The 24,854-nt window shown below is 33.7% G+C and overlaps 1 protein-coding gene across 3 annotated transcripts in view; it reads right to left on the bottom strand.

Moving 5' to 3' along the window:
* Positions 1 to 2,278: 2,278 nt before the first annotated feature.
* LOC125052670 overlaps positions 2,279 to 24,854 on the bottom strand; it is a 48,923-nt gene continuing 26,347 nt past the window's right edge. For 2 of the 3 annotated variants that reach the window (XM_047653641.1, XM_047653640.1), the window contains 5 exons: positions 8,109 to 8,269; positions 7,820 to 7,915; positions 4,011 to 4,175; positions 3,410 to 3,583; positions 2,279 to 3,170 (listed from right to left, as the gene is read on the bottom strand). In XM_047653641.1, the coding sequence (XP_047509597.1) occupies positions 2,991 to 3,170; positions 3,410 to 3,583; positions 4,011 to 4,175; positions 7,820 to 7,915; positions 8,109 to 8,180 (687 nt within the window). In that variant the 5' untranslated portion in view covers positions 8,181 to 8,269 and the 3' untranslated portion in view covers positions 2,279 to 2,990. Of the gene's footprint in view, positions 3,171 to 3,409; positions 3,584 to 4,010; positions 4,176 to 7,819; positions 7,916 to 8,108; positions 8,270 to 13,623; positions 13,944 to 24,854 lie in introns of those variants that run through there. The other variant, XM_047653639.1, reaches the window with a different exon arrangement.

The following is a 24,854-nucleotide window of genomic DNA, read 5'->3' as shown; positions in this document are numbered from 1 at the left end:
ATTAGTTAACAGCATAGAATCAACAGCCCAATCACAAACACGGCCCATTGACAATCAATCGAAATCCGCTATAGTAACACTTGTGCTATTACTTCTCTCCTACATACGTCAAATATAACTATGTTCATTATTAGTTCCCGGGTACCGGAAGGAAAAATACACAATTCCATTTGTTTTCGTTCATACTCGCCTTGGAATAGATTTGTGTAGGCGTAATATCCTCTTTGTAACAACTACAATTCTGATATTAAAAATAAAATAATAAATAATTATCCATTACAATGTTTATTTATCTAAAACTGTCGTTGAATTGAGTAGCGGCAAATCATAACTAATTAATTAGCAAATTAAAAGACTCGTAACAAGTACTTACAGCCGAATTTAGATATTGAATTAATAAAATATAAAATTTTATAGTGCGAAATAATTTTATATTATTAATGATAACTTTAATAATGACAAATGGGACGTGACAAAATTCAAATATCGCTAGTCCTCACACAGGGAGTTCCTGTGTTGTAACTAAACAACAATTAGTAAGTGGTACATGGTACATAATTCAGGAGTTAGATTAAATATGGCGGAGTGTTTCTTGGTAGTTTGTTTTCGCTCTACGCCCTTATTTTCAAACTTTAATTTCCTTTAAATATTGATAAATAAATTTTGATTTGCTTTACAAGGCCGGGATTTATAGTGTGTTTTTAGGGCTACAGCCTATATCGATAGGTAAACTAATGCTAATGCAAGATGCTAGGATATATAATTTAAAATTCGAATATATGGGTGGTAAAACTATATTTTTTGTACACCAAGGAGGTCATCCAAAATGGTATTTTTATCGTGTGATCTAATTTACAAACCAAACTTTGCACCCCTCGAACTCCCGGCGACAACCTGCTACTACTAACTTATTAAATAAATACTCGGCCTCTTTTGATCATTAAGGCAATCATACATGAAAAATGTATACGCAGTTTTTTATTTTATTTTAAAACACAATAAGCTACCATTACGGATCAGATATACGGCAAACAAAAATCAACACAACTTTAAACAGTAAGAGAAAGTATTTACAAAAAGAATATTTCTTACAGTATAGAAACTGACATGGAGCATACCTTTTGTCACTTCACTCTACGGACAATTTAAAAATGTCTGTTAATCTATGCTGTCCATTATTTACATGGATTGTGTCACGTGTGTTGTTTCGAGAGGTTAGTTTTCGCTGAGAGTACGAATAGTAACGGCGAGTCGACGTCGCTTCCTAACGTAACCATCAGGCACCCTGAGGCCGGAGTACTGCCGGATTGTTTCCCTTTCCATGTAACTACCAGTAGCCCACAGAATCTATTATGAATAAGGTTGGATACTTGAGCGGGTAAAATGGGTACACACAGTACATTCAACAATACAGTTGCCTTTCATGATGAGCCCAGTTTGCACTAATTAATTGTACAAGTATACTATGTGTTTGGAGTACATTTCTAAATGGCTTTTTACATATTTGTATATATATAAATAATTTAACTATGTATATATATTATAATAAAAATTTGATATTTAGTTAAAAGAGACTAGGCAACATAACATCAAGTGAATAAAACATAAAATAATTTCATGTAAAAACATAATTCTTGGAGAGGTTTAGGTATATAATCATAGCGTAAAAGATTTATTTTTGCTTGTAAACAGTAAAATTATTAATAAAATAAGCAAAATTAACACAAAGGTTTTTTAATTTTTTATCGTAAGTTCTTTTAAAAATCTTTACGATTTTTCCTTATTTCTGGGTGATTTGTGTATGGTAAGCTTTATGGTCACGTACGAACGATAATTATGAATGAACGACATTTCTTGGCTTTTTATTTTTGTTCGTTCGTTCAGAGGGACACAGGAACGTAAATATTCATTGGCGTGTGAATGTCTTGTGTAAAGAAATGACAGGCTCATAGGAACACCCTATTGGAAGGAAATAGTTTTAAGATATTTAAATGTAATGCAGATTGGGAGAAAATGTGAAAAGCGTTGGTTAATTTTTGACAAAGACGGATTTTCACTGGCTTTGTAGTTTGTTTTTGCTTGTTTATAGTTACTACTTGAATAAATGTCTAATGATTTATAGCAAAGATTTTGTGTTAATAAAAATAATATTTCATTAAAAATACTCTTATCTGTTTTTTTATATGTCTTTGGTATTAAATATAGTTCAATATAGGTTTTGGATTCCTAATAAAACATGTGTTTTGTTAGGTTTTTAGGGTCAAATAAAAATAAATAATAATTGTAATAATTTAATATCACAAACATAGCCGTTTGCGCAGTCATAAATACTATTTGAACTATACAAATAATGATTAAGTCATAAATACACTGGCTCTATATTTTACAATATAATTAGCTGCTTCATTAAAGCTAGTCATAGTTTTGTAACAGCGATATAAATAGTTAACAAAGAATTCGAGTAAAACTAAAAGGAAACTAGAATAAAATGTACAAATCAAATTATTTCTGCTTCAATCTTTCCCTCGATAACATTCATATCAAAACACTCAGATGAAACAATCAAATAATAATTTACTAGCACGCAAGTTTGGTGGAATGAGAGTCACTTATACTACAAATTTCTAAATTGAAACTATGAATTGTACGAAATAAATAACCTTGACTAGCGGAAAATTTAGAATTAAGCTGCCTCCTTAATAAATAATTTAAACAACTATTTACATACAGGAACTGTTTCGCTCTGGACCGAAATGGCAATATAATGGCAAAATAATTCACTACTATTGATGGTGCGAGATTCTCGGCTAAAATTGTTAACTACATTTAAAAGCACCATCGGTTAAGTAGACAGCCCGAGTATAATACAAAAATGGGTCAGACGTGAACAAGTTACACACATACTAAGTACTTCTTTACATACGTCATAACACTTATCACCATCGAAATACAGTTGTATCGTGTAACTAATTCCGTTCTATTGTAAATCATCAATCAGTCTTCTGTGAGTCTACAACATACATCTTCTTGAAGACATCAGAAAGGTAGTCTAAGTAGTTAAGTGTGTCCCTGTATACTAGAAATGCGTAGAGAACCTTATCGTTCTTGAAGTCGGGAAGTTCCGAGTCTAGGAGTGGAGCTACTTCAAGGCTACGAGATCTCAATACATCCTGAAACAATGAGAGAAAATTCGTTAATAAAGTAATGTACGCGATAATAATACCTATAACTTTAGATATAAAGACGCAACTTAGGTAGTAAAATCTACGCCCGTTGAACTTATTTTGATCAATTCTTCATAATTTTTCAGCGTAAATATGAAAACATGTCATATACGTGATCGGCATATTATATTTTATACTGTTATGATAATATAATATTCTAGAATTCCACAAATTCTGATACTTACACTAAATAAGCATAGAACAGCCCGAGCATTGTGCATGGTCTTCGTGATGTTCTGTTTGAGTTCAGCATCAGACCTGATGTCATCATTCAAGCCTTCAGTGCTTACAAGATACAGTCCAGCGACTACCATCTTCAAACCCCTGTACATTGACGGCAGATGACTGTCAATATTATTCTGTAAGAAAAAATATAATGTTAAAAACGTCAAGAATTAATCATTATGAAAATGCTATATGAAATCGCGCCAATCAAATTGCGCTCAATTCCCTCCGCGGTTTCAAAACCTTTATCAATCCAATTTCGAAGATTGTCGAACCATCCACATTGCGAAACCATTGTGTTCTCACGTAAACTATAGTCGGCTGACAACAATAAGTGCCACCGACGATGCCGGTTCTTTGAAATCGATTGAAAAACACATACGGATGCACGTTTTTGGCATCAGCGAATTCGCCGCCTTTCGTTTATAAAACAATCAAATCGTATTTGTTAAGTAACCACCGGTCATTATCTGAATTGCTTGATACTTTATAACTTAAATTTTTTTAAAAGCGTTAGTTTAGATCATGGATTCAATAGACCTATTGATGACAAAAACATACCATTAAATTGTCCAGGTATTCATCAGTGACACCGGTGTAACGAAGATTTCCGTGCGGCAGACCGTCTTTAACTTCTTGATTTAACCAGCTGTAGCCCTTGAGCCAATCGGTTCCACTCCAGGTGCTGAGTAAATCTTCATATGTTGAGAAACTATGAAGCTTGACCTAGAACAATAAATATATAATATTAAGAATAATAATTAATGTTTCGTGAACTCCAGCGTTCTTAATACTTAAATATTATGCTCCGCCCACAGATAGATTAACTACAGAAATTGCTCTACGTGGAATCATTATTCGTTTATAGTGTCCACAATCTTCCTTGTAAATGATATTACGTTTTAAGCAAGCGTATAACCGCTACTACTCTAAAAACCACATATTTCACTTCTTCAGTAGCTCTATAAAGTGAAAGTAGTGTGTCCATACTTTATGATCTTAAAATAGTCAGGAATGTGTTCAGAAAAGAGTGTCCAAAATAAGACATAAAGTATGGTAGCCTTGTGAATCAGCATGGTTCTTTGAATGACAAAAATAGAGACCAGTTCGTACGCGTTGATTGACTTCAATGGAAAAGAAGATTGAAGGAACGATAAGCAATTTCCTCCAGTATATAAGGGCCACAAATTGTCCTGGTTCTTAGTACTTTCGGATATTTCGACCGCTCACGTAAGTCAATTATTTATCCTTTAATCTAATATAATTCATTTTACTAGTTTTCTGTCTCTCTCAAATCTCAAAAAGAAACTTGTTTTGACTCAATCGTAAATTCAGTAGCATATAAGGAAAATTTTGAACAAAATATTTTGATAAGTATTATCATGGGTCAGCCAAGGTCGTGTGAAAGATGAGATCGAAACAGGAGGTCTGTCCACTACCGCCGACATGTCACGTAATAAAACCGTTTCAACATTAAAATTTGACACTACGATCCCAATATACGTGACTAACAACTGTTTATCAAATATAAACCATATATCCATACATTAGAGTACAATTTTCGCCAACATTGGAAGCAGATGCAACATTTATTTTAAATAAGTGTCCCTTACAATATTTGGCGATTACGGTAAAATATTGCATTACAATAACGCTGATTAAGCGCATACAAATCGTTACCAAAATTATTATTGTGAAAGATTTTATCTATATTGCTTGTTTTGAAAGAGAATTTTAATTACAACACAAGTAGACATTATTGTGAATAGCCAAATATTTAAAAAAAATTGTTCAGTTAATTGGCATGTTCTGTATAATTTAAAATTAAATTTCAAGTAATTATGATGAGAGGAATGTGTCGTGTTGACAATTATATACTTGAGCACTAAGTTTAGACGCAGGTGTTCGTCCGGTAGATATTAAAGCCTTGGACAATTGTTATATACCTATTGTATGTGTATAATGGAATATTTTTATTGAAAAATTTTATATATACATATATGTATGTAATTTGATTTTTAAGACACTAAATCATTGGTCAAATTATTGATATTTGTGTATCGTTAATAAAAGTAATGTTCGAAATTTAAATTTTAAAGTCCTCAATAAAATTTGTTATTTTGATTCAAAAGTAAATATCATTGAATACTCAGAGACAAGGAGGCACCTGCATGCAATAATGCAATCACAGGTCCCGTGGGTGGGATCTAAGAAATTTGACGACTTAGCATCCGGATAGCTAGCTCGAAACATCGGAAGCTTATCAAACAAACAAGCACCCACACAAGCGCACTACATCGCTTACACTCGTCCGCACACGTCTCCAACGCCGCAGACAGCCTGTCGCCTGTGTGAACAACGCTATCGCACTAAGTATGTACATATTGTATGTAATGTCATGTATAATTCAATGTTTATGTATCAAGAAACGTAACGGAGTCGATAAGCGTAAATGAACGCGGCACAGTCTCGCCTCGATCATTTTTCATATTACATTTTTAAAGCAAAGGTTTCGGCTATCTTGATGAATATCTGAGCAATTCAACCGTCAAAATATGATGCGATAATTTGACACCGGCGTAGTCTAAAAACACGAATGCTGTGGCACATTCACACGGTGGCCAGTGCGGAGTCACACAGTACCGGTAGGGTTCGTTGAATTTGTTATTGCGTTCTCGGTAAAGCACGGCCAGTTATTTATAAGGAATGAGCTGACGACAGATAACTCGAGTAATTTGGATATTGTGTTTTGTATCACACGGTATTTTTTTCTATACCGTTATTATTTACAATATGCTTACAATTTCTTCAAAATTGGCATTATTAACCTAAGTTACTTAAAGCACCTTTAGCTGCAAAATAAGAACCTAATAATGTCAAAATACTACATACTAACGTCCTTGCGACTAGCATTACTAAAACTATAGTGAAGTGTCGATACCAATAAATGATACATTACTAACGAATGACCGACATTATGGGGAGAGACAGAAAAAAATCGTCGGGCAGGTGTGTCGTGCAATACTAATGCGCAATCAGTATTCGGTGCGTATGCGCATCGTCCTGTAGTTCGTTCCGGCTACTGTGCGTTGATAATGTCATTTTACGATGGAGAGGCAGCAGTGAGCGGACAGGACGTCGCCGTCGTTACGACCGGCGAGCCTATTACAAATGCTACCATACCTCATACGCGAACGTCACTCAACACAGCTGGCCTACACGAATGGATATTCATTCATTGTTCCCTTTCCATTAACCGTCCAACACTCGATCATTCTCAGTTAATACCAATTGTTATCGAAATGTACTCCGATCGTTGTGACAACGAATGTCACGCGTGCCGTCGTGGTAGAAGGTCATCCATAAATGATTCGTGGCGCGACGACATCACATTACTGCTCATTGCTCGGGCCACCTTACTTCCGATTCGGAAATATAATATTCTCGGGATTATAATGATTGAATTGTCCCATTGGGATTCTTATTACTCAACGTACGGTCGTAAAAATTCCTGAATGCAAATTCGATCGGCATCGGTTCCGAGCGTGAATGTAATATGTAATTTTTTGGGTGTTAACGTAATTGGGGGGTTTAAAACGCGTTCAAAATTGAGGTCTGCCGATGTGGTGATTTGGCGTAAAATAAACGCAGTACAAAATTATAATTAAAAGGGAGGAAGCGACAGCGGACGTACAGAGGCGAAACCGGCGGCGCCCGCGCTGATGCAATCTCTTCCACGCCATCCGACGCGGTGAGAAAATGGCGCTAAAAAGGTGCACGCAAAGAATTGCTAATGACTGAAATTTTGCGATCACTCTTAGTATGAGATTTCACCTAACACCCACTAAATTATGTTATCGAACTTGCATTGTACGCAGCATTCACAAATAAATGAATAATTATTGAGCCCTAAAGGTACATGCGATGTCCTTAGTTCGGTTTTATAGGTATTGGCCGGTCGCAGGCTGCGTCCGTTCATTTAGCGCTACGCGGCGGGAATATCGATGCGATTACTACGCTGCAATTGTCTCGTTACTCGTCCAACACCGTCAATGAAAGCAAATATTTCAAATATTCTGCTTAGAACCTCGTCGATGTCTATCCACAAATATTATCTATCTTTAATTCGTGCCAAATTTTGTTAATAATTGTTTCTGATATGTATCCGAAAATATCACGTATACCTACACTTGTGTGTATGAACGCGATAAACTCAAAGACTACCTGGCAGATTTATGTACGTATACAGTTTTCACTAATAATGTGTGTATGTAGTATGTGTAGTATGTTATTCTTTCTTAATAAGTAAAATACATAATAACAACGCGGGCGAAGCTAGGTAATTTTATATATATTAATCAAGTACTTACAAATTTATCTTTATACTCCGATGCCGCATTGAGGGCGTTCCTCGCTTGAATCTCTACTTCTTTAGCTAGTTTTGCTGAGTATTTTAACGATTTGCTCTGAAAATTAAAACGTTTATTGTTATTTCATTTTATTTCAAAAAGATATTCAAATAAATTAAACACAGTATATTTACAAATGAAAACTCAAAAACAAAATTAAATTTAAATATGTTTGGTACTTTTATTATAAAATTTATTAGTCAAACTTACTAACGAAAATTTAATATAGCCCGCGTTCATGGGTACTTACATCAGAGCCATAATCACAAGGGTTTCCCCAAATGTGATTCTCCTGGGAGGATGACCTACGTTGTCTGTCCATACTTCGATTATGGGGTGCCGCTGTCGACTGCGGTGAGAGCCCTCCCACCAGAAGAACAAGGCAAACTGCTGCGCAGACGTTGACGTATCCTGAAAATTAATGACACGTTAATATAAATAAAAATTTACTACAGATATAGACACACAAAGCTCATGTTTCTGCTTTTCAGCAGCCATAAGAAGTCAGTCAAGTGGATACTGCCAATATCTATCAACATCAACTTGATAACAATTAGATATACTTCTACATATCAAGTACATTCATACATTATTTATATACTGTACCGAAAGAGCTTCCATTATTTTGCATATAATTGAAATTAATGGTATTTAGTCATCTAAGAGTGATTGAGACTGAGCGCGCCAAGCAAGAAAAACAAATAATTCAGTGCGTTTTTGAAATATAGAAATCTTTCTTTTTATAGAATAAGAAGCAAACAGGCAGAAGGCATCATCTGATGTTAAGTGATACCGCCCCGCATGGACACTCTCAATGCCAGTGGTTCGCGAGTGCATTGCCAACCTGTTAAGAGTTGGTGCGATCTTTTAAGGACCCTATGTCCAATTGGTTCGGAAATACTTCGGTAGGCAGCTGGTTAAAAATTGCATTGAAAAACGCTCATGTGGAACGACGGACCTTGAGGTGATACGTGTGGAATTTCATATTCAGCCTCGACGTCCGCTGATGAAAATCGGCTCCAGGTATCAATCCAAACAACTCCTCTGAACCGTCTACATGTAAAGTCATATTAATCCTATCCTACACCGTGGTGCTGTCACGTGACCGCCCGTTGACATTATTTGATTACCCGAAATTCAGTTGCATCTTGTCAATGAAATTAAAAAGCTTGTTGCGTATGCGGCGCACACTATTGTATCGATTATGGTAATCGTTGAACATCCGATGAATAAATACATCGCGGCCCAGAGGTGGACAGCCTTTGCTAATTGTCCGGTGAACTTGCGTGAATCATTAATGCGGCAAATTTAACGGTGCTGTGGATATATTTACGGAACTTTTTTTCAAAATAATAACACAACAAACACATATGAAACAATATAATTAACCTTCATGGGGAATAAATTATCGCAAAATACAATTAACTAGATCATAATCGTCCGTTTCGGCGTTACTCACTGATGGCCTCTTATTTACTCTTACTGTTTTGACTCAGTGAGTGAATCACATGTGTTATGTCTACTATAGTGACTAACATTATAGGATTTTACGCCATTTCATTGAGGCTACAATGTTTAGATATTTAACAGTCAGATGTTAAAAATACATCTGATTTATTATTAGGCCTAGGCCTCAGATTTCTGTATCTGTTTCATGATTGGTAATCTAATAGGCAAGTAGGCAAGTAGCCTTCAGTGCCTGATACACGCCGTCGACTTTTTGGGTCTAAGACATGTCGGTATTCTCACGATGTTTTCCTTCACCGTTCGAGCGAATGTTAAATGTGCACATAGAAAAAAGTCCATTGGTGCACAGCCGGGGATCGAACCTATGACCTGAGGGATGAGAGTCGCACGCTGAAGCCACTAGGCCAACACTGCTCATTATTTTACATACAAACTCCACCTAAAATGGACAACGAATTGCCGATCGTGTAAAATTGTGAGACTTTTTATTTTTACCTCTCGTTAGCGAGTTCTGTGGCGATTTTGTTGCTTAGCCTGCGGCTCAAGCGGCGGCCAAATAAAAGAAAATTATAGTTATAAGCTCCGCCGCTTATTATTTAACTAAACTCTGAACGGAACTCGATTATCACACGCCCCTTGGGATGAAAGGAAATCGCGATATATTCCATTTCATTTCACTTTTTTAATGATGGCGTAAATAAGGCTGTGAGAGCGCTAACTAGTTAGATGCGATTTAGTTGTAGACTATACTACTTAATTGATGCAATAACAAGGCTGGTACAAAAGACGACCGCAAAGGTGGAGCCGGGCAATAATGATCATGTCAAAAGGAAGGTCCGACACACAACACGCGTTAAACACACGATCATAACATTTTATTAGTGCGCCGGTCAAAAGCAAGCAACCGCAGCTCACCGACAAAAGTTCAACCAAAAAAACTAACAGGTCAGCTCGTAAAAAGATGTAGAGCCGCCGATCGTAACATCATATAATTTTTCAAGCCTTCAATCAACAAAATGTTAAAATAATTCACATCTAATCTCTTTTTAATAATCCCAATCTAAATGCAAACATCTTTAGTATGCGTCTTTCCGTCGATGCAATTTTTTCGCGTCAAAACATCAAAAATTTTCAAGACCAAATTACAAGATTCCAAAAGTATCTCATTTAAAGGATCAGTAATTACTATGTTAAAAAATATAAATGGATCATGAGGAGACTCGATCGAATTCCTTAGCCCATTGAAGATCTGACCGACCATAAACCGTGGATACCTACACGTAGGTAATACACAGGTTATAAGGGGGCATAAAAAAGTAGGGACCGCGTCGGAGGTCGGCTCGACTACCCGAGAAACAAAGAATTCGTTTATTTTTTAACAGCTCGCTCGTACACAAAAGGAGGCTGTGCGGCAAGAAAAAGGACCCAAACGAGAGCACCTTGTTAACCTTTTTAAAAAGAAATCGCGCTCTGCTAACTAGAATTTCGACTCCAAAACTGAGAAAAGTACGCGCTATTCCGTTTGGCGGGGCTTCGCGGTAGGCGCCTGCGAGTGATTATGTAAATAAAGAGGAGATAAATGCGACAGTCTATGCCAAACGACTCATTAGTTCTCCGATTGGGATCGAATACAATTATTATATCCGGGCTATTAATAGACACGTTTGTTGAACAAAGAAAATCATTAAATTAACATTAAATTGGGTGTTTTAAATTGAGAACGAATACTTCATTTTGTTCGAAATGCTTAACAACCGAAGTGGTCGTAAAATTTGACTGCGCATAATAAGACGAATTATCGCGAGTAGCGCGTGGCGCGATAACTTATCTTACGGTATTCACAATTAACCGAACGAAAATCGGCGACATATATGAAGTAAAATTCAATTATAATTCTGTTTGATTTATGTAAACTAAAATATTATATTATATTTTGTCAAACCCAGAAAACCAAAACAAAAAAAGGTCATAAAACGGTATAAATATACACCGCAAAACTTCATTGTATTACCCATAAATCATTCAGATATTACAACTATCTTATTGTATTTATTTTGCAAAAAGAACAAAGCTACACAAAACAATGAATAAAGGACTTAAGCTATTAGTACCAACCGATACATAAGTACCGTAACCGAAACCATAAGGTAGATATACTATGTTTCAAATAAAATCCTATATTATACAAAGGCTATATGACATTGGCAACGATGACTGAAATGCTTTCTTTATCAGGCCAAAACTGTTCGGGCTGTGCATGTCCTTCACGCTAACAGCGAGATCCCACTAACAAAAAAAGACTTAAATACCCAAACAAATTAAACGTTGTACCAGAGCTTAATAGCATAGTACAACACTAGTTTCCCATGAAAGAAAGCGTAATAGTCTCTTGTATCTATGTCTCCAAGTGGTGTAGGTATGTGTGACGGGCAATTATAATCGTGATGATTCCAGCTCCCTGGAATAACTGTCTCTAATTGTGCGGGTAAATGAAGAGGGTTTAGTTTGAAAATGTTGTTAATGACGAAAAGGATTGCAGCTATAACGAGTTGGACATAGTTCATGAAATTGAGCGGGCCGCCATTAAACTATAAACATGGACTTTTTCCTGTCTTTACAGAGATTTTTCTTTTTATCACCGCATTGTTACGTTTTAAAACATCCATCTTGTGGCTACATACCTTTAATTATATAGATTAACTTGGTGAGATTTATAGAAATATCTAACTAAACCAATTTTTTTAATACGATAAAAGGTAAATTAACGGTTTTAGCCGCTGTATTGACTTTTAAAAAGGTTAATAATCGCTCAGTAAATTTTCCCTGTATATTGTGTTATATTATAATAATTTCCGTAATTTCTTCTTCTAAATTATCGGTATGGGAGCCAGCATACTGTACAATGATTAGCACGTTACGCGTTTATACAAAAATTGTGAAATGGTACAATAATAATAATAATATCTTATGTTATATACATATTTATACGAAAGAATCTGTTTTAATTGATTAAAATGTTAACGACAAAAGCTTAGGTGAAGTACCTTAACATGTTTCTTACGGACCTCTTGGGTTTTTTGTGCCTAGTCACAGAAATCGCAAAAATACTACAACTTCCGGGAAAATTTATACTAATTATATATAATTATATAACAAAATAAGATGAAATAAGTAATATTTTGAATATCGGGAACGCGGATGTGACCCAAATAATAAAATTAAAAGCGGATCTAAGATAATGTAATATAGCTACCTATTGTTAATGAGTGGTATTATTGTCAAATCGATGAAACCATTTTGTTAATTAATTGTATTGTTTTTCTTTAATGATATATAATTCCAATAGTCAGTAGCTAATATCGGTATGATTTAAATTAACTGTTTAATTGAACTAAAACAAATTAAAGGTAATTTCAAAATAATTCTACCCTATATAAAGCTCTACCCTAGCAATGCAAATTTAAAAATAATTTAAATATTGAATGAGTTGAATGCAACATTTTTAACATTCTGAATTTAAAAGATGTCTAAGTTTCAAAATCGGTTCGTCAAATATGCTTGTGCAAATTACGCATTTTATAGCATGACACTTTATCATTTCTTGGCCCTATATAGAGTCGTGGACTGCAGTGAGTACTAATTACGAAACAGCCCCTGAGTGCTCACATAACTGTACGACTGTTAAAGGATTGAAACATTTAGACAGAAATGTTATTCCGGTAACAGTCCATTTAATTAGTGTAAGTCTATTTCAATTAACATTGTAGAGCGAGATTTGTACGCCCAAACACCTGTTAGCCGGATATTTATGTCATAAATGTAGCAATGATATCTAATACAATGTATAATTGCTGAGATAAGGATTGCTTCCGTGGGATGTCCCCATATTGTTTACATTATTGGATTAAATATCCTCACGTCAAACGTGCAAGCATTTTATATATACTTAATGACAATTACTAAGCTTTGGTTTAGTTAATATTTTATTAAAAATCCAATTTTATTTAAGTTAAATTTAAATTCCTAAAAAGCTTAACTGCTTTAACTGTTAAGCTTTTAACTGTTATTATTAAATAATACTTTATTCATATTTACGAATTTACAACATATGTGAAAAAAACTATCATTTTTTAAAAATTTTATGTCTTTCCTAAGTAGTTCAATCTTGACCATAATAAAAAATCCTACTAACATTGCGTTGCTATATCAACGTTTAACTAGAAATGAGAATGTTCCAGAAATTCAAAAAATTTGCGAAATCAATTTCCAAATATATATAGAAAGAAAAGAGGGCTTACTGCTTTTGGCAACGCGCGGTCTGTAGGTTCGACATCTGTCCACTAATTCACTATCACAGTCACTATATTGGTTATAAGATCTGGTCCTAGAACATCGTTCACAACTTGAGGGCCTATGTACAGGGCCCAGGTACGCAGGGAGCCGCTTAGGGCTGCCACAACAGCTGTCAGACACATCCATCTTTAATCTAATTATCACAGTGCCGGCTTGTCTAAATGTCGCGAAGTGCGGGATACTAATGTAATCCATAACAATTGATCGCCTTTGACATCCCCAAAATTGATGTCGCACGCGTCGTGTCAGGTGAGCGACTAAATGAAATGTTCTGATGGCGCGAATGATAAAGCCTAGCTGAGAGCTGAACACGTGCCTTTAGCAGTGGGGCGCGCGTGCGGGTGAGCGAATGGCGGCAAGGGATACTCGAGTAGGCCCGCGACGACCAATGGTGGTTAAGGCGGGTCTCGATCCCACCCAGTCGATTACCTGTATGTAGTTTAGGGTCCGGGAACTGTGAGGGTTGAAAATTTTCGCGCTACATTATATTTCCGTTGAACAAACCTACGCACGTAATCGTTTTAGCCGCGAAAGTAGAGGCCTTGGTCGCTTTTTAACATGATTCATCTTAAGTCTAGTGGTGTAATATTAAATAAAAATTATATTATTATTATAGCCTCTTTATTTCCATAATTAATAATATATTAAACAAGTAGGTATATATATGATTAATTATTACATAATATGTGTATGCATTAAAAAATAAAATATTTCTATTAATAATCTTTAAATGTAAATTCCAATCATAATGAATAATGTCAATGTATATAAATTTTAAATGATGAATAAATTAAAAATAATCAAAACTAAAAAGGATCAAAATCAAAATTATTTTTTATAAATTATGGACCCCTCTACGGCTATTGACCTCCTCCATTTTGCTCCAAAAATTAAAATAAAAAAAATATTATGTAGGTAAATTATTTCTATAAAATATCCGAAACTAATCATACGTAAAATATTTTTTCAGTTTATTTAGTTTATTTATTAAATCTAAGATGACCGAACTTCCGAATTGATTCACTGCCAATTATGAATCTCAATAATTTAATGGCATCTGTTAAAACTTCAGTTATTTCACTTCAGTTTGAGTCATATTCCTTTTGAATTACTCATTCAAATTTTTCAGTTGAGTCAGAATCCCACGGATTTCATAATACATCTCTATAATACTTTCTCTGACAACATTTGTAAAACAAAATTCAAGAAAAATACAACAACAATAAAACATTATTTTTAGATTGTTAAATACTTATTTTACAAAACTATAATTCAAAATCTAAAAATTACATTTATCCAGTAGTTTTTTTCTATTTAATTTAAGTTTTGTTAAATAAAAGTCTTTCTATGTTCACTTGTGCCCGAGAATTTCCCGCGTAATATTTTGATAAAACATATTTTTCCAATCGCAACTATATTTACTATAGGTTACACAAGTATATTTTTTAACCGAAAATATACTAGATACAGATTGTTACTTTATAAGTGTAATAATATAATTACAAATTAAAAATTGATGTTAAGAATACTATAAATTGCGTATTTAACACTAAAGCTAAACCTAAACCCTTAAAAGCCGCGAAAAAGTCGCGAAAATTTCCTTTCATTTATAGAAAAATACTACCGGGTTAATAAAAAAACCGCAACGCCTATAAACACTTCATTAAACATTAATATACATCGTCATCTAAGACGCGATACAAACTGTATCACGTTTCTGCATAAAATTACAAATACGTAGATAAATATAACAAATAAATTTCCATCTTTAATCATTTACAATGATTCGTTTAATTTTCCGTGCGTCTATCCGGCTTTATTTTTCCCCCGACCGGTCATTTCCTTTATAAAAATTAACCAAATCAATGAACTTGACTCATAGTTATAAAAAAAACATAATTGTTAATGTAATTAAGTCATTTTATGCACGGAGTCTAGACTTGTACCTAGATTTTCTATATGTACACAGTTGTAAGATGTCTATATATGGTGCTTGATTGTGTAGATTATTTGTATGTACTGTTTGTGATGGTTTATATTTGTTCTAGTATAAACAACGCAAATTGTTTAGGGATAAGAATTAAGAGATACCATAGTATTAAAATTTAATTAAAAAATCAGTGGCGCTTTAACCTTTTTAGGTCTGGGCCTCAGATTTCTATATCTGTTTCCTGATCATTTGTCAATCTAATAGGTAAGTAGGTGATCAGCCAACTGTGCCTGGCACACACCGTCGACTTTTTAGGTCTACCGTTGACTTTTTAGGCAAGCCGGTTGTTGTTTTCCTTCACCGTTCGAGAGAATGTTAAAAGCGCACATAGAAGAAAGTCCATTAGTGCACAGCCAGGGTCGAACCTACGACCTCAGGGATGAGAGTCGCACGCTGAAGCCACTAGGCCAACACTACTCTTGTTATCAAAATCAAAAAGTTGTCGGGAAAAAGTATAAATAGAATTTCTATAAAAAACTTAGAAAGCGTATAAGAATCTTGGATCGTTCGAATAGAACTCATATAAAAACTGTGTGAAAAATCAAAAACTGAAATTGTTATAGTAAAAAATTTGTATAAATTAAAAAATTTAATAAATCAAATAACTCATTACTTAACGTAGAGATAAGATAATAGGCAAAATCTGTGTTCATTACTAAATTGCCGTTCAACAAAGGGTCTATTGAAATTACTACAGGTAGCTACGCCATTTGCTAATTAAGATAAGATTACACTTGACACTAGACACTTGTTTTGTTAATTTCATTGATATTAATGGTACTTAGTCAAATGGGTGCAAATATTTAAAAAAAACTCAAAATAATTATTGGTTTGAACAGCCGTGATTCAGACCAACACAACCTCAATTTTGTGTAAACCCTATTATTAAATTGCATTAAACAAGTTTAGTTTAGCTAGTTCCTAATATAACCTTTAAAAATCTTAGGACCCCGGATGCTTACGTCACTTTTCAGTTCCATGAACCCGTCACGCCATTACACCTGTGTCTATATCAGCATGGAGTTTCCTGTCGATAATTCTTCATTCACAATTATAAGTAGCTTACTAATATTATCCAGAAGGATGAATTACTATATTCTTATCAGGTTACTGAGAATTACGGTGATAGGAATCCCATATAGTAGTGATTGAGTTTCCCTAGGTTAAGGGAAATGTGGAATACACAGTTATATAATAATAACAACAAACAACCAATTCCTTCAAGAAAAGAGCGTACAAATTCTTAAAAGGCCGGCAACACACTCGCAAGTCCTCTGGCATTGAGAGTGTCTATGGGGGGCGGTATCACTTAACATCAGATGAGCTGTTTGCCTTGTCTATAAAAAAACATATTTCTATATATATACATACATTTCTATTATTAAATATAAATTATTTCAAATATTTGTAGTAAACTTAACTTTCGTATATAATCCCAGTGTTATCAACATAATTAAATTAAAACAATACCTAAACTATCGGTGCCACAGACTTTGCATTATCAGCAAAATTTGTGGCTACTTAGAAGTTAAACCTAAATTGATAACGATATCGCATTTCCGTCGACACGCTGTCTAGCTAATGTAGAAACTATAAAATGCTTAGGTCTATGAAATTTGTAATATTTGTCGTTGTGAAATATGTCAAGTGATAGCAACATCATCGACATGATCGCTGCAAAACCAATTTGACGCGTATTTTTTTCAATCAATTTATGATACATACCATAGATAAAAAATATTTATTACATCTTCGTTTTGTTTTGTTGCCAGTCAGAAATACAATATAAAGAAATATATCGTTTATTTTCAAATAAATGTAGGTTCTTTTAGATCGATTAATTATAAAAATCCGCACAATTAGCCATATAAAAATAGCCTTGGAAATGTCGTATTAATTTTCATAATATCATATAGTAAAAACATTGACAGAATGTCATAAGTTAAGTCATTTATAATTGTTGTAACACTTCTGTTGTTGTCTAAATACTCTCCTACGCTAAAAAGGTGATAATAATTTTATGACCAAATAAGAATAAAAAACCTATAAATCTACATAAATATTTAACTAATTTAAATCCTATTAACACTCCGTTTACATCGACGCCATGATGAAATTAACATTTTGCGAAAATTTATTATATGTTACCCAAGACGTCATAGTAGTTTCCTGTATAGGCCCAAATATTTGTTTATCTTACGAGGCAGACTAAGTCAAATAGTTCGCGACGATAAAAATACACATAAAAACATTTTGTTACTAAGAATGAATGAATTGACGTAATGGTCAATGCAAACTCTTAGAAGTAAACTGTAATGTGTGACGTAGCCTTAAGGCTTTTCCTTAGAAGGCTCTATTTATAGAAACGTTTCCATTAAAGGATGTTTAATGTGACGTCAAAGAAGGTGGGTGCAATACATTTAATTTTTATTTATAAATAAACTTTAACGGAATTTCTTTAGTTAACCTAATCTCACTGAATAAAATAAGACAATATTGTTACTAGCACAAATAGAAACACAATGCTTTATTTATTATTATTATTGAATATCGTTTTAATAAGAATTTGCATTGCAAAAATTTATAAAACTTTCCCATCAGTAAAAATAAAACAGCCAGCTGCCCACTGAAGTATTTCCGAGCCAATTTGACTCGGAGTCCTTCAAGAAAGAGCCTACCAATTCTTCGCACTTGCGAGCCTTCTGGCAATGTAAGTGTTCAATGACGGCATATCACTTAACATCAGGCGAGCCTTCTGCCCTTTTGCCCCCCGTTACAAAAAAAAATCACAAAACGGTGCTCGTGCGCGGCTTTATAATAGCTGTTTCCCAAAAAAGTCATACGACAGGAGTTCGTCAGATTGACACTGTACAGACAGTTCATGACTGTTATTAATTAACCATTTCGTACGACACGAGTCATACAATGTTTTAATGATGATTATTCATGTCTTAGAATCATTTATTTGATTGTTAAGTAATTGCGGTATCATCGTGACCAGAACGTAAAATTGTGAATTTGTCATTCGTTAACGATATGAGTTTTATATAGTACACTACGATAGGTACCAAATTATGAATAACGTGAACAGTTCAATCAATATGCTCGTGTTACTTCTTATATTTACGTAATTATCTCTTTTTGTAATCGGCACCTCATGTCTGAACGCCACTGGTCAGCAACGAAACATGTATCTGTTTTCATCGGTTTCAGCACCTCTGTTATGACAGTGTACAGTTCAGGACGATGAGTCTTTCCTTCGAATGGTCCATCTGGGTGGTGAACGGCCACGTGAACTTTTGCCTTCTGTGTTACGAACTTCGATCAGTGTCTCCAAGTTCTCATCGCCTCTGCGCATTATATTGCCAAAATAAGATACATTTTATGAAGTCTAACCAGCGCTAGAAATAAATATTTATTGCTACATATGTATAATTTAATAGTAATAGTTCTTGATGGATGTCTGACTTTCTTCTTTAAAGATCCTAAGTGTAGGTAAGACTATGAGAAGAGACTTCTCGTTTCTTAACGAACTAAGTATATCATAATTTGTAATAAAAAATGATATTTAGGGCGTTTTAACAATAGCTGCTTTTATCATCGTAAAATGCGTATAACGTAAAATGCGTAATAGAAGGAAAACATTTAAAGATGCTTTTGGAATGCTAATTTTCTAATTGTAACGGTGATAATGCAACTATGTAGTGATTCCCTTTATGGGATGACAATAAACTTAGGAACATATATGGAAAACAACAGAAAATTTTCCTTATATTCGAAACATCTTGCAACCATAGGGAAAAAAGGTAAGTACTAACACATCGTCCTTATTATTAACGTGTAGAAAGTAGTATACGCGTAGTATAAAAAATGTGTACTTAACAGACATATTTTTTTTATTTGATCTAGGTATCTTAAATACAGGTTTTCTATATACATTATAGAACTAGCGGGGAAAAACTGGATTAATGTTGCTCAAGACAAAGAGAAATAGAAAAATATGGAGGAGGCTTTTACCCTAAAAAGGGCAATACAAGAACTAGACCACTAAAAAGATAAAAGAAAACTAACTTAAAAAATTTAAATCTTAAACTAACACAACTAATACTAATATTAAGGACCAATTGTTGTATGGATTAATAAAGCTTTAAAAAAAATAATAAATACAGGTTTTATATTAAGGATCGAAATGGTGAGACCGCTTCCATTTGAAATCGTGTGTTTTCCTAAGATTAAAAACCGCTAAATCATACTTAAATAATACTTTCAAGTACAAAACATGTCCAAAAGGAGTCCCGTGGGAAAACAAAGGCGAGAATCACTTAATTACATTTTGCCGATATAATCCTCTTATTACATCGCTGTCCCACTAATACTGCTATTATCTTAAGATGACTCACTATTGTGGTTTTAAAATATTTTACAGTCGATAAATTTTACAAAAAACAAAGACTAAACGTACCTATATCATATTTATCATGACGATAAACAGTTTACGCAGTTTGAGCCTTGTGGCAAACCCGAGGTTGTGTTTTTGAATTGAATGTTCGTCAAAGCCCCACTGGATTTTTCCATGAGACCTTTTTGTTAGTCTCGGTATAGTAATGGAAAATATCTAGAGTACCTACTGACTACTCGTCAGCGTGAACCAGAAATCGACGTGTGTTTTGACACAGAGAAACAGCTGATAGGAAGTTCAAACAACAAATCTAGGCGGTTAAATTAAATTATTATACTATAAACCCTTATAATGTAAACCTTACCTATTGAATGTCTTAGACTAATTTAAAACAATATAGATCATAAATCTTTTTTTAACTCCAAGATTTGTCACAAGAAATAAATTGTTAACGAGATAGGTATCGTTAGATATGCATAGGTAATTATTTTTTGTAAACAATTGGGTTTTTACCCGGATCAAAGTAGTGAATGTAATTAAAATAATTCGTTCAGCTATTGATAAAAACTGGCCGGATTTAAGTTCAAAGTATACCTTTTTATACTTTAACTTAAAGCAATATCGTTTAAACTGTTTTAGAAACTTCACATATTTGCAAAAACTCTTAAATATATAATTTAGGTTCTAATCTGATATTTATTTATTTATTCATACTTCGTTACATTTATACAAAAACAAATAACATTATATATAAAAATTATAAGAGATGCAACGGGCGGCGTTATCGCTAACAAGCGGTCTCTTCCAGGCAACCCTAGTAAGGGGAAAAAATTAAAAAAAAATGTGATGGGTAAAGTGCAAGAAGTGAAGACCAAATCTTATAAAAAAAATGATAGAGCCTTAATCTAAATTAATCCAAGAAAAAATTATAAAACAAACAAAAAACTAAAAAGCTAATCTCACGGATTCATGAATTGCGATGCAAAACAAAAGAATAAGAAATACAAGAATTACAAAAATTAAAAAGATTGAGCAGGATAGGATATGGTTAAGAAATGTTTATGCTGAAGAGTTTTAAAAGATGTTAGGGAGGTAGCCAATCGTTTATTTGTTATTCCAGCACATTTTGTAGACATAATTAGATTATTTATAGATAATTCTATAAAATCTTTACTGAGAGAAATATTGTCTACTTATTTTTATCATAAGCTGTTGATAAAATTAAATGAATTCATTAAATTCATTTATAAAAAGTAAGTAGGTAAAGTAAAAAGTTTTAGTATTGTAATTTTACAATTTTCAAAACCATCAAATAATGTATCTTCATTAAGTATTTGCATAAGTAATTATGAAAGCGTTGCATTAAATAATTAATTATAATTTAAATAACATTTGCATATTAATTGTTGATGATCTCAACGATATATTAACCCACTCAGTATGTATTATTAAATTAAATTGCAACAATAAGTTATGATTTTTTTTATAAATTCAAAAACAATCAGTGGCGCTAAAACCTTTTTAGGTCTGGGCCTCAGATTTCTGTATCTGTTTCATTAAAATTTGAAAATCTAATAGGCAAGTAGGTGATCAGCCTCCTGTGCCTGACACACGCCGTCAACTTTTTGGTTCTAAGGCAAGACCCTCACGATGTTTTCTTTCACCGTTCGAGTGAATTTTAATTGCACACATACACAGAAAGTCCATTGGTGCGCGGCCGGGGATCGAACCTATGACCACGACCACGAACCACAACTCATTCAAAAATGTTGGAAAATCTAAGTGTGTTTAATATTAACAGCCACAATTCCTGCGACAATACGGTGTATATTTATTATAATGTGTAATAATCTATATATATATAATGAAAATGGTCTTCGTTTGAGGCTCAATCACGCCTAAACCACTGATCGTATCGACATGAAACTATATTATATTTACTATTTAATTTTTCCTAGATGGTTTATGGCTATTTATTTATTAAATTCCAACGTTCCTTCATTTTTTTTATTGCTGTTTTACTTTTATGAAAATTTATCCATACGGACTTCACCGCGGAAACATTCGGGGAGGCTTCCTAGAACCTCTAAACGTCAACATCTGTTAAAAACTCGATTTTCGAAATATTTCAATTTTCTTAGCGGGAAGTTAAAAAGAAGAATAATAAAAATATGAAAAAAAATAAAATAATCAAACATAAAATTTATTTTAATTCGTCCAGCAAAGCGGGCGCGAAACGGCTAGTATATTTATATAAATATTCAAACGGTCAGTGTCAGTTAAAGCAATTAAACGAAAACGTATGATTCATAGCTAAGCACACATTTTTGGCTTTATTCTCGTCACAAAAGGCCTGTTCATCGGTAAACAGTTCCAATTCTAGAATACGTCGCAGCAATTTCGCTTGACATATAAATTTAAAAATCCATAAAAATCCCATTTAAGTTTCGCAAACTGTTTATTGGCGATTGTAAAACCCCGACTTCTGTACGAGAGCGGCACCTTTGTCAGCGCCTTGTTTTGTTTACCGTAAACAAAACTAAAACAATTGAACAACTTTCACTACATTATATATGACGTAATAAATTGATATATCTTTTGTCCATATTGTCTTATTTCAAAACTCAATTCTGCCCCATTGTCTCACTAACGGTAGTGCACCGCTTTGAGGAGGTCTATAAAAATCGATACAAAAACTAGCGTGCGACTGAACGGATCGTTTTCACTGTCGTATTGTTGGTTACCGGTCGGACACAATATTGTCCTTTCGTGAGCACAATTGAGTTTTTAACAAGTCTGGACCGTGAAATTCGTTTTTTTCTTGTACCAATAGATCTATCATGGTCGTTTGTGTGATAAATTGCACGTCAACAATACGCCCCCGGGCGGCGCGCGGCTTTTGAGTAAACATTTAGTATTAGTTTGTTAAGATTTGATACGGTTTAGAGAATCAATCAATTAGATTTAAGCGTTTAATGGATTCTTATGACAATTTTAAAATTTGACAATTATGTTAATGCTTTATTTAATGCTCTATCTAAAAAATAAAATTATAGAAAGGTTATTTTTTGTTAATATTTTACATATTAGTTACAATAATTTACAATGAAATAATATTGCGGGTATCAATTAAGATGTAAGCTATCCTATCTTTTAAGTTAGATCAAAGCACACGTTGTGCAAGTTTGTTTGAAATACGTTAAGTAGTTTAGGAGTCCATGGCGGACAAACAACGTGACGCGTAATTTATATATATTAAGATATAATTTTAGAAAACCTTAAAACATAATTAATAAAATGATTTAAATCATATAACATGAGTTCTATTTTTTAAACAAGGAAATCGTAAATAAATAGTTAAGATTAGTTCCGTAATACGACATTACGTCTGCAATTTGGAAACTCCACTATGACCATCTCCAAAATTTCAAAGAAACACAATGAATATTTAGTCACATATGAATGAATGTGTCATGTGTGGCTAAGAAACATATTCATATCGATTTACTATATTTTTAAATTATTATGATACTTAATACAATTCCAAATTTAATTTAATTAAAAAACCATTATACAAAAAAATATTTCAGGAGAAGAAAACACGAATAAGAGGTAAGAACAGTTGTACCGTGACAAAGTGAGACGTATAAACACACATTATGGATTGTTAGAGCAGTGTTTGAGCAGTGAGCAGACTGGGCAGCGCATACTTTCTTCGTCGCAAATAACTCTCGCTGGAACAGTGGAGGAAATTTCAGCCTGATCACCATTTATTTTATTTTTTTAAAGACAATTCACACCAATTGACCTAGTCCCATGCTAAGCTGGTGAAGCTTGTGTTATGGGTACTAGGTAACGGATATACATACATATCATAGATAGATAGACATATAAATACATATTTAAACACCCAAGACCTAAGCACAACACCAAATGCTCATCACATCGATGTTCGTCTCAGCCGGGGATCGAACCCGGGACCCATGGATTCGCAGTCAGGGGTAGGTACTAACCACTAGACCAATGAGTCGTCAATCATTGTTGGCTGATACATGGTTATAAGAAAATTATTACGAAAAAGATAAAATATTGAGTCCAAAAGTGTAGCGCCATTATTATTTTCTTTGCATGTTTTGTCTACAGCTTCTTTTCTTGACTTTATAATTATAAAACTTTTCAGACATGACATGATTCGAAAAAATCACCATAGCCATAAATGGACATATGACCGTGTGACTCACAATGAACACCAGACACAGGTTTGGGTTCCAGGAGCAAGATTATGACGTATCTTGACTCATGTAAATTTAATACTGGTTTGCCCTCAATGTTACAGGAACCATGATGACGTCGGACAAATGATTAGGGAAACACACAACACATTTCTATGTATAAGATATGAATAAGATATAAATTATCGCAGAACTTTATAATATAGTAATATCATATAGTTCATTTAATAATACTATTTTTTAATAATAGGAGGCGAATGGGCAGGATGCTCACCTGATGTTAAGTGATACCGCCGCCCATGGACACTTACATTGCCAGAAGGCATGCAAGTGAGGTGCTGGCCTTTTAAGAATTGGTACGATCTTTTCTTGAAAGACCCTAAGTCGAATTGGTTCGGATATACTTCAGTGGCAAAAACTGCCTTAAGAAACGCTAAGTTATGGAACGACGGACGTCGAGGTGATACGGAAGGCACTAACTTTCTTTACTATAAAAGTACTAATTAAAATATGTCTTTTTAAATCCAAAAATAAATAATTCTTAGTAACATGTTA

Source organism: Pieris napi, chromosome 9, assembly GCF_905475465.1.
Source record: "Pieris napi chromosome 9, ilPieNapi1.2, whole genome shotgun sequence".
Taxonomy (NCBI): domain Eukaryota; kingdom Metazoa; phylum Arthropoda; class Insecta; order Lepidoptera; family Pieridae; genus Pieris; species Pieris napi.
Note: the sequence above shows the minus strand (reverse complement) of the source record. Positions and strands in the feature narration are given on the sequence as shown.